This window comes from Pteropus vampyrus, unplaced genomic scaffold, assembly GCF_000151845.1.
Source record: "Pteropus vampyrus isolate Shadow unplaced genomic scaffold, Pvam_2.0 Scaffold1, whole genome shotgun sequence".
NCBI classification, from domain to species: domain Eukaryota; kingdom Metazoa; phylum Chordata; class Mammalia; order Chiroptera; family Pteropodidae; genus Pteropus; species Pteropus vampyrus.
In genome coordinates, this window is record NW_011888782.1 from 20,646,370 (window position 1) to 20,657,649 (window position 11,280).

Below are 11,280 nucleotides of genomic sequence, written 5' to 3' on the forward strand. Positions count from 1 at the left end.
CAGGCAGAGGAGACAGCAGTGCCAAGGTCCAGAGACCAGATGAGGTTGGCGTCTTAAGGAACAAAAAGAATCTTGTAGCTAGAACACAGCAATGCAGAGAGAGTGGCAGGAGATGCGGCCAGGGGAACAGGCGATTTGGGGGTTTTATTTTCAGGAAGCTACTGAAAGGTAAGTGATGTGATCTGATTTATGGTTAAAAAAAAATCCCTCTGGCTATATGGGAGGATGGACATAGGGGCCAGAGAGACTGAGAGAGACAGAGGGAAGCTCGGGCTGCCAGGTGGTGAGAGAGGCTGGCTCCTAGAGCGGGGCAGTTGTGAGAGGGCTGGCCAGACTTGGAGTCCAGGATGAACCAGACTGGCCAGTGGCTGCCCTGAGGATGGAAGGGAAGGAGAGGGACCCCAGATGGCTCCCAGGTTTGGGGGCCTGAACAACCAGCTGGATGTTCATGCCATTTCCTGAGACCGGGAGGAGGTGGATCTGAGTGATCTGAGGTGGATGTCAAGTGCAAGGTCAGCCGGGCCAGGAGGATGTGACCAGCTAGATGGGGTTCGGGAGGAGTGGGGGTTGAGGTCCGAAGAGACACTAGCATTCCCCGTGGTATTTACAGCCTGGGGGCTGGAACTAGGAAAGAAAATGGAAAAGAGACAGGCACTAAGGCCTGAGCTCTGTGTCCTCTGGCATTTAAAGGCCCCAAAAGTGACGATGTAGCAGCTGTGGAAGAAACGTGGGCCATGAGCTGTTTCAAGAGGAAGGAGTGGGCGGCGGGTCCCCTGGTGGGTGACTGGGAGGGTAAGATAAAGACAGAACCAATGGCCAGCTTTGATGAGAGGGGGCATTGGTGACAAGGAAAGAGCCATTTCTAGGGGCTGTGGGAATAAAGACCAGCCAGAGTGGACAGAGGAGAGACTCTGAGGTGAGGCAGTGGGAAGAAGTGAGTCCATGGAATTTTGCTGGGCGCAGGGACAAAGGGAGACAGGGAAACAGGTATGCACAGGCAGAGCCAAACACGCCGTCACTTACTGGAAACAGGATTAAACAGGCATTCTCTCACACACGATGTCAGACGTGCACAGGGCCTGACCAAGTGCCTTTCACGTACTGACTCCATCTGTCAAACACAGTTGTACATGGCAGTAGGTCCTACCAGGCTCAGATGAACCCAGATTTCTTAGAGCCCCCCCTACCCTGCAACAGGGAGCTGTGGGGGTGAGGACTGGACATAGGGAAGGGTTTTGAGGCCAATGGGCAGGTTTTAGCAGCGTATCCTGAAGGCGCATCCACACTGGTTGGGCTGTGGCTGGGACTGTGGCCATTGGCCTAAGGTAAGGAGTGGAAGTGTCTCTGGAGGCTCTGTTTCCAGCACCTCCACACCCCCCAATCAGAAAGGAAAGGAGGAGGCAGCCCAGGGTGTGGGAGAGGTGTCTTCTCTGTAAGCGTGGACTGGCCTCTCCCACGATGGGTATCAGGGCTCCCTGTGGATGGCTGTGCTGGGCATTAAGCCCAAACTGGGAGTGGAGAGGACAGCAGAGAGGCTAGAGAGCCCTGGGTACCTTCCCTCACCTCCTGAAGTGACCTGGGTCTCACAGAGCCAGACAGCCTCTGCGATACCCCCACCAACCTGATCCTGCTTCCTCCTAAAATTTGCTGCAGTGTCTGGCCTGGGGATCAGGAATCAGGAGCCCAACTGGGCTTTCAGAAAAGGGGAGTCATAGTATATTCCACACCCACATCTTGGCCCAGCCCAGGCCTCCATCTCTGGCTCTCTGTAGGCACCATTACCCAGGAGGTGAGGCCTGGCTGACCAACCATGACCCTGAGGAGGGGTTTGGCTCTCAAAGAGCTAAGCCATTGTTTGTTGACTGACTAACTGATTGACTGTTTGAATGCCCAGCCCACCCTGTAGTGGGGTGTGTCCTACAGGGCAGGGAGCAGGGATTGAGTTACAGCGGAGGGAGGGCAGTTGGCAGAGCCCGGCCCCATGCCAGGCCCAGCACTGCCCACAGGCAGGGCAAAGGCACCAGCAGTTTCCAGCAGGTACGCCTGGCAGGGAAGGGGCATGGGGCACAGCTGGGCAAGGGGCTCTGGAGAACCCGGGGCGGGGTGGGGGGGCGGCGAGGACCCTTCAGATTCAGGGGTGTACGGTGTGGGGGCACAGGGCTCAGGGTTGCCGAGGGGCTTGCAGAACTGGGGAAGCAGCGAGCAGACCAACCAGTGAGAACACTCATGGGGACAAGGGAGGCTGTGGCTGGAGTGGCCCGCGGGAAAGAGAGAGGCAGAGATTATATTGGGCGGAGCGGGGGTCTCCAGGCTCTCCTTTCCTCCTCTGGAGCAGGCAGCGCCCCTTCCCCTTCCCAAAAGTCATGCAAAGTAACCTCAGGGCCCACCCCCTCACAGGTCTTTCAGGAGGAGGAAGTTGAGCACCTGGGGGAGACAGAGGGGTACCAGAGGAGTGAGGGGGCACCTGGGTAGAAAGAGGGGACACCAGGGAAAGGACGGGGTGGTGGGGTAAAGAAGGGAGTGTCTGGGCCGAGAACCTGGGAGAGAGACATGGAGGCCAGGGAAGGGAGGGCGCACCTGGGGGAAGGAGGGGCTACTCGGGGAGAGAAGGGGACATCTGGAGGAGGAAAGTGGGAAGGGAAAGTCAAGAGAGAAGGGGGTTCTGGGGAGGGAGGGTGCATGGAGGGAAGGAAGGAGGGCCCAGTGGGTACAGAGGGGCACCCAGGAAAGGAGGGGCATAGCAGGGGTGGGGAGATAAGAGTTTGTCAGAGGAGGGCCTCTGCCAAAGAAAAGGGGCCCCGAGTGGAGGGAGCCAGCCCTCAAGGAAAAGAAGGGTCTTCCAGTAGGAGGGAGAGGGCACTGCGGGGGCAGTGGTCCCCATTTAGGGCAGGTGATGGAAGAGAGTTCTCCAGGGGAAAAGGGACATCTGCAGGTGGGTGGGGGGGATGGGGCTTGGCGAGTTAGACGGACTCTCTGCGGGGAGGGGGAAGGGATCCCCTTGAGAGAGAAAGGGACCTCCTGGGGGAAAAGGGGGTTGCTGGGGGGAAAGAAAGGACCCCCTACCCGTTGAGCAATTCTTCCCCCATCCCCGCCCCCTGCAGAGCCCAGTCGGAAGACAGGGAGCACAAGTTACATGGGGATGAGGGCCTCAGGCCCTAGGAGCCTGAGAGTTTGGCCCCCCAGTTTAGACCTGAATATTGGGGCACCTTCCCAGCCCCTTGGGTGCGGTGCTGTCCCCACCCAGAGAAATCAGCCCAGTTGCAATATTCTGGCCACCAGGTTGACTTTCCTGTCCCACCTGTCGACCACCACGGTGCTGAGGCCAGCCAGTCTCCCCGTCACTCACTCTGTTGCCATTTCACACTGTCGCACGACCTACAGCTCAGAGTTGTAGCTCTGCTCACTGCTTGTGCCCTGGTCGCTTCACTGGTCACCGCTATTACCCGTCACCAACAAATGTCACTATGCCTGTCACCTGGTGTCATCCCATGTTTTCTATTGCTTGAGACTACTTGTTACATGGTCTCCGTGTCTGCCAATCAATCATGTCACGGTCGCACCCACAGACCATCAACTGCAAGAGCAGTTCTGGGTGCAATCGGAGCCCCAGACTCTCTTCTGCATTCACTGTCTCTCAGTCCAGGCACAGGCCATAGGTTTTAGTCTTTCAACGACTGTTTGCTGAGTACCTGCTGGGTGTCAGGCAGCTGGGAGCTGGCATCAAACAAGAGGACAAGCTCCTGGCCTGGGGGATCTCTGTTCTAGTGAGGGAGACCATCCCAGCAGCATACATGGTGTCCAGAGGGTGTTCTGAGGGGCCCCCCAGGCATCAATACGCAGTTGTAGCCTGTCCCCTCTGCCCGCCCTGCTCTGGGAAACTCCTTCCCCAGCTCCCCCCGCCACCCACACACACCTGCTTGGCCACCTTAGCCTTCTGTGAGAGGGTCGAGTGTTTCCCACAATGTACTATGAGCTCACGAGGGCCTAGTCCTGCTTTCAGGAGCCCTGGACAAGGGTGTAAGGAATGTGGCCTCTTGGTTTCACCTGTCCCGCTATGCCTCTGCTTCTGTAACTCTGTATCTTCCCTCCTACCTAGTTTCCCCTGGTCACACCAGGTCAGCAGAGCCAAGGATGTCCTTCCTGCTGATAAGACATGCTGGAGCAGAGATGGGAGGGGAGAGGAGTCAGCACCACACCAGGGCCACTAGGAATGAGAAGTTCAAAAAGAAGTGACTTCTGGGTCTGTTGAGCAAAGCCGCAGCAAGAAGAAAAAGTTGCAGCTGACGAGATTTAGATTAGACGCAGGAAGAACTTCCATGGATAAAGAAATGAGCAAAGCCACAGAGGTTTCTGAAGGAGTGGGGCAGGAAGCCTGGGGTTGAGAGTCACATGGTGGAGATGTAACAAAATCGGCAGCTCTGATCCTCCCCGGATTGTCTCATTCCACACTTCTCTCTCCTTGTGCACACTCAGAGCCACAGTGCGTACACTCAAGTGAGCGAAGTCGCTGTTTGCAGAGCCTGTGTGTATTAAGAGTTCAGCTTTGTTTCAAGAATTTAAAAGTGCTTATGCCTGATTCACCTGGTTTACGCTCATGTTAGCCAAGCCTGTCACTTGCTACAGTGTCTCATGGGCTTCAGATTCAGTCCTTGTGTGCAGTCTGTCCCGAGTCTGCAGAATCTGTCTTGTCTGCAGAGCCTGTTTCTGTTCCGAGCCTGTGTCTATTTTCAGAGTCTTTTTTTTTTTTAGAACCTGGGTCCTTTTAAACAGTCTGTCCCTATTTCCCTGTGTTTGACATTGGCTTTGACTGCATGCACCGCCTATCCCTTGTCTGCTGTCCTTGTCTGGGACACCTCTTTCTGCCTAAAGACATCTCCTATTTGCAAAGCTTTGCCTGTGCATGGTGCCTGTCTCTGTCAGCAGAACCCATTTCCTCTGCAGCAGATGTCTCTTTCTATAGACAATGTCCCCGTTTGCAGTCTTTTCCTATTTCAGATCCTGGTTCTGTCTGCAGAACTTGAGCCCTCCTTGTCCAGTCTATGACATTTTTCAGGACCTTTGCCTGAATTTCTCTGTATAGAAACTCAGTTGCAGGCCCTATTCCTATGAAGAGCTTATCACTGTCAAAGTTGCTGTGTCTATCAGGGAGCACCTGTGACTTTCTGTCCTTATTCGCAGAGCCTATGCCCACCTGCCCACTCTATTCCTAATTCTATGTGTACCTGTTAGCAGATCCTGTCCCTATGGACTGAGCTTTATTTAGTTCCAGAACTCGTCCTTTTCTAGAAAGCCTGCCCCTGTTTGCAGAACCTGGGCTCTCTACAGAACCCACCCTGTTTCGGGGGCATCTGTGCTTGATCACAAAGCTGGTTTCTCTGCCAGCTCCTTTCAGCATATCCTGCCATATCTGAAGAAGGCATCACTGTTAACAGAGCCTGTCTGTTTGCAGAGCTTGTGTGGGCTTACAGAACCTCTCCCTATCTGCAAAATCTGTCTACAGAGGCCCTTTCTGCAGAGCCTATATCTTTTTTCAGAGCCTGGATCTCTCTGCCGAGCTCATGAATGTTTGCCCAGCCCACTCTCATCTCTCTGTAGGAAGGCTTCAAGTCTACTTCCTGAGGTTGTCCCAGCCTCTTTCAAGAGTCTGCCTCTGTCTGGGAAGCACTTCTCTGATGGAAGATGCTGTGCCTGTTTGCAGACCTTGCTTATCCATATACCTGTCCATATCTGCAGAGTCTGTCCCTCATGCAAAGAGTCCCTGTCTTAGGATTAGGGACATTTGCAAAGTCCTTCCTGGTCTGCGAAGTTCTTCAGTGCCTGTAGAAGCTGTGACTGTTTGTTTGTAGAGGGATTTTTTTTTTTTTTCAGTGTTGATAAGCTATGCTCGTTTGCCCGGCCTGAGTTTCCCTGAGTAGAGTTTGTCTCTTTGCACAGGCTGTCCTCAAACACACAGATGGTCCCTGTCTACAGAATTCACTTCCATCAGGAAAAACTGTGCCTGTTGCATCCCTTTCATTTGAGGAAGCGGTCCCTGCTTGCAGAGCCTGTGCTTATATGCAGAGCCTTTTTCTATAATAGCCTATCCCTCTCTGCAGGTACTGTCTCTTTGCATAGCCTGTTCCTAAAGGTCCGGAAAACCTATGCCTATTTGCAGCTCTGCTCCTGTATGCAGAGGCCATCCATGTCTATAGGATTCGGTCTCATTTCAAGAACCCTTCCTTGGTTGCAGAGTCTGTCCCTGCCTGCAGAATCTGTTCTTACTAGCAGAGTCTTTGCCTGTCCGCATAACCTATCACTGTCTACAGTGGCTATCCTGACTGGAGATCCCGTGACTGTCTTCGTAGCCTGTTTCTAGCTCCCTGTCTGTTTGCATAGGTTGTCCCTATGTTTAAAGCCTATCCCTGTCCACAGAGCTCAGCTCTGTTTCAAGAGTACGATCAAGTCCCTGTTTAAGAAGCCTCTATGCCCACGTCTGCAGGACCTGTGCTGTTTTGCTGGCATTTGTGTGTTTATAGGGCCCTCCTACTAAAAGGCACAGGCTATGATGAAGATGCTTTGGAGAGCTGTAGGCATGGGGAGTTCTCGCTTGGAGCCCAGAGTACAGGCAGCCAGGGTGTGAGAACTCTGACTCTTGTTTCCTCCCTCACTCCCACCCAGCCTAGGATGGACATCAGCAAGGGCCTCCCAGCCACCAAGAGCCACAGTGACCTCCACATATGGATCATTGAGGTGAGGGGCACAACCAGACAGCAGAGATGGTTCCACAGAGAGTGTGTGGTCTCTGAGACGAGGTTTCTCCCACCTCTCAACTCAGAGCTCCCTCCCCCCACCCCAGAGGATCACGGGTGTGCATGGGTGAGGGTGGGTCCCCTGAGTTGTCACTAGGCACCTGCCTCTCCCAGAACCTGAAGATGGTGCCACTACCCAAGAGGGCTTACGGGAACTTCTTCGAGGAACACTGCTACATCATCCTTCACGTGAGCATTAAGGCGTCTGTCTGAGGGGGTGGCATGGCCCAGCGGGGCAGTCTGATGGTGCAGAGTAAGCTCCACTCTGAGTGAAGCAGGCTGGGGGCCCAAGAATCCCATCCCACAGGGGGCTGCTGCCCGTGAGACCTCTCGGCCCTTCCCTCTCCCTTCTAGATCTCCTGCCCAGTCTCCCTAAGACCCTCAGCACATCCTCAACCTTGACCTTGATCTCCACACACACCTTGGTCCCCCCCCCCGCCACACACATACATAAACACCTGGGCTCTAGGTCCCCCCGAGCCTGAAGGCCACGCAGGGGGCTTCCAGCGACCTGCACTACTGGATTGGAAAGACGGCGGATGCTGAGGCGCAAGATGCGGCCGGCACCTTTATACAGCAGCTACAGGAGGTGCTGGGTGACACCACAGTGCATCACCGAGAGGTGCAGGGGCACGAGTCTGACTGTTTCCACAGTTACTTCCACGGGAGAGTCATGTGAGTGAGGGGGCTGTGGGTGTGAGGGCAGGGGACAGAGCGGCGGGGTGGCTGGGCGACTGAGGGGACTACCTCTCTCATCTCTAGTATATGGGGCGTTTTGGGATGGCTAACAGCCTGACTGAGAGACAAATTGCATACTGTACAACTCACAATTCAGTGGTTTTTAATATAGTCACAGATTTGTGCAGACATCACAATTTTAGAACATATTCATCACCCCAAAAAGGAGCCCCATACCCCATACCCTTTGGCAGCAATCTCCATTTACCCCCCACACTTTCTGCATCCAGTCTGTACAGATATGCCCATTCTGGACATGTGATATATGGATATACCACCTGTAATTTATGTATTCATCAGGTAGTGAATATTTGTTTTTTTTTTCTACTTTTTAGCTGTTATAGATAATGCCGTTATTAACATTTGTTTATAAGTTTTTGGGGTTTTTTTCCCAGTTTTACTGAGATATAATTGACATACATCACTGTATAAGTTTTAGGTAAACAGCATAATGGTTTGACTTACGTATATTGTGAAATGCTTACCGCTATAAGTTTAGTTAACATCCATCATTGTATACAAGTTTCTGTGTGGACGCGTTTGTCATTTCTCTTCGGTACATTCCAGGAGTAGACACCAGTGTCGTTTTAAGTTTGCTTTTATGTTACTGTTTCCAGTAGAAATATGTCTTTTATTATAAATTGCTTCAAATATGTATTAAATTAATATTTGCAATATATTATGTTGAACCATAGGAAATTGACAATATTCTATCATTTCTGTTTCATACAGTTGAACTTAATACGTGCATATAGTATATACATGAACACATACACATGTGTAGATGCACATCAGAAAACACACCACCCCTGCATGTGTCCACCTACAGATGAGCACACCTACACACATACATGCTGTTGCCCGAATTCTACTCACTCGCATCTATATTCACATGGATAAACAGATATAATCAGGCCCCCACTTGTATACAGGCGCATCGTATGTGCACATGCAGGCGCGTGTGTGTACATTCTTGTATTTACATCTGCACACACACTGTGTCCCCGCAGGTATACATGTATATATACGTGCATGTGTCCACAGATCTACACACGAATAAACAAATGTACACTCCTGTCCCCACGTTATGTAGCCATGTGCTTATACACGTGCGTTCATATCTACTTGCACACATGTATTCAGCAGGCACATGCGCATCCCCTGTGTGCATACATGTGCTCGCATCTGCACTCACTCCTGCACATGGCAGTGTACAGTCTTATGTGGGACCCCATTCCGTCTCAGCTACAGGAAAGGAGGCCTAGCCTCTGCCCTCAAGCATGTGGAGACCAACATGTACAACATCCAGCGACTGCTGCACATCCAAGGGAAGAAGCACATGTCAGCCACTGAGGTGAGGCTGCCAGGGGTGCCACTTAACCTCCAGGCACAGCTCAGAACTGTGTGTACTGAAGTATAGGGAAGTATGGAAGGTGGAGGGGAATAGGGGGACCACAGACTGTCAGCATTCCCAGATGGCCTATCTCGAATGAGGAGAGAGAAGGCAGAGCCAGGCTTTTAGCCCCACCCCCACCATGACTCCACTGACCCTCTATTTCCTCATGGGCATATTAAGAACTTTGGAGGGAGGGGCGGGGCGGTGAGACAAACAAGATAGTGCACCTGGATGGTCCTTATAGGCAGTACAAGGGGAAGGAGCATGATTTGGGGTATGGGGTACACAGCCCAACACTCTCATACACAGTCATTGTCACCCACAGGCACACACACTGTCACCCACTGTTACCCCTAGTGCCACTCTAGTCCATACAATGCCCTTATGCAAATTAGAACAGAGTGCCCCTTACTTCCATCTGTTGGGAAATTAATGGAAAACACTGGTCTTGGCAGAACAAGACATTTTGCTGCCATCAGGCAGGAATCTGGTGTAATGCGACACCTGAGTTGTACACATTACTGTCTAAATGGTATGTGCCAGCCCTGTGACTCACACACAGTCCCACACAGGCTCACATACTGTTGCCCACAGATTCTGTGACCATAAAATCCCTGGTCATGTAGGGACACCATGCGACCCAGGTTTTGCCTGTTATCTTGCCATAATTATTTAAGCCTGCCCTTTACTCTCAAAAGTGTCTCTGGATGATAACTTCCTCTTGTCCATAGATAGATAACACACTATTCCCCACATGGGCACACATACACTGTCACTCATGAGCTCACACACTTATTCACATTTGATGTGCCCCCACATATGTACAAGTGCGTGTGTACACACACATCTACACACATGGATAAACAGATACATTCACCCCCATTGTATGCATATCCATGTACACCCTGTGAAATGCAGCATTACCTACAGTCACACACACCTCAAGATGCACACAGCCACAACTACGGAGTGACCCTCGAGGTCTCATATGGTTACACAAACGCATGCCTGCACACCATATGTGTGACAGTGCCACCATCACACATACACAGAGTTGTACATAGCTTCATGCAGACAAGTGACAACTGTGCTGTGCGCAGGTAGATGGGAACAGGCTGTGGTACCCCTCCATCTGGGTGCTGGTGGAGTGACATGCTGTATCCCTCCCTGCCCTCCTGGCTCTGGCAGGTAGAGCTCTCCTGGAACAGCTTTAATAACGACGACATCTTCCTGCTGGACCTGGGCAAGGTGATGATCCAGTGGAATGGGCCCACGAGCAGCATTTCCAAGAAGGCACGGGTCAGTGTCTACCCTGGGAAATTAGGGGTGCTGGGCTCAGGGAGAAGGGTGGCCACCCCAGGAGGTGAGCCTGGCTCTCTGCTACAACCTGAAATTCAGCTACAAGTGCAAGCTGAGTCCAGACGTGGGAGTGGTGGTACCCTCTGGATGCCATGATAAAGGGACACTCTCCACCAGCCTCTGGGAGTTGAGCGGTGACAGGAAGGATGTGGGATGGACTATCTGAGGGATGAGGGCGGCATGCTGGGGAAGCCCTGACTGCCATATCCTCTCCGGCAGGGTCTGGCCCTAACCTGCAACCTCCAGGAAAAGGAACATGGTGGTCGTGCACAGATTGGTGTGGTGGATGATGAGGTGAAAGCCACTGATCTCATGGAGATCATGGAAGCTGTGCTGGGCTGCAGAGTGGGCAACCTGTACACCGCCATACCCAATGGGAGTATTAACCAGCTACAGAAGGCCAATGTCTGCCTCTACCAGTGAGCAGACCTTGGGAGTGGGTAGGGTGGGTGGAATTGCCCAGGCTGGCATGTCCATCATTACTTCAATGACACAGGGTCTCTAGAAAGGCCTCCAGAAAAGGCTCACGGGTTTCTGGGGCAGACCATGTGGGAACTTGGGCCCAGCCTGTACTCTGCCTTTCAGAGAAACCCACTATACAGACAGGGTGACTAAGGCCCTAGGGCCAGGCAGTTGCTTGAGGCTCCACAGCAAGGCTACTGTGAAGTCAAGACTTCAGTTCAGGGCCCAGGCCCCGTGCCTTCTGCCTCTGAGCTAAAGGGGGCTAGAGCAGAGCCAGGCCAGGGAGGGGCTGATGGCCACATCTGGATGCCTGTCCCCAAGTGTCTACGATAAGGGTGAGGACCTGGTGATCCAGGAGTTGGCGACTCGTCCACTGACCCAAGACCTACTGCATGAGGAGGTGAGGCAAGTCTGGCCCCAGCCACCCTATGTCCCCACCCACCACACAACTCCACCCAGCCTGGACCACCTACTGACCAGCCTCACGCTTGCTCCCAGGACTGTTACATCCTAGACCAGGGGGGTTTCAGGATCTAC

The 11,280-nt window shown here is 52.7% G+C and overlaps 1 protein-coding gene across 1 annotated transcript in view; it reads left to right on the top strand.

Annotated features, from left to right (window-relative positions):
- Positions 1-4,755: 4,755 nt before the first annotated feature.
- The window catches only part of VILL (villin like), a 14,661-nt gene continuing 8,136 nt past the window's right edge, over positions 4,756-11,280 (top strand). The window contains exons 1-8 of the mRNA XM_023526656.1: positions 4,756-6,729; positions 6,903-6,977; positions 7,258-7,463; positions 8,772-8,880; positions 10,111-10,221; positions 10,501-10,700; positions 11,065-11,143; positions 11,242-11,280. Coding sequence (XP_023382424.1) covers positions 6,463-6,729; positions 6,903-6,977; positions 7,258-7,463; positions 8,772-8,880; positions 10,111-10,221; positions 10,501-10,700; positions 11,065-11,143; positions 11,242-11,280 — 1,086 coding nt within the window. The 5' untranslated portion in view covers positions 4,756-6,462. The remainder of the gene's footprint in view (positions 6,730-6,902; positions 6,978-7,257; positions 7,464-8,771; positions 8,881-10,110; positions 10,222-10,500; positions 10,701-11,064; positions 11,144-11,241) is intronic.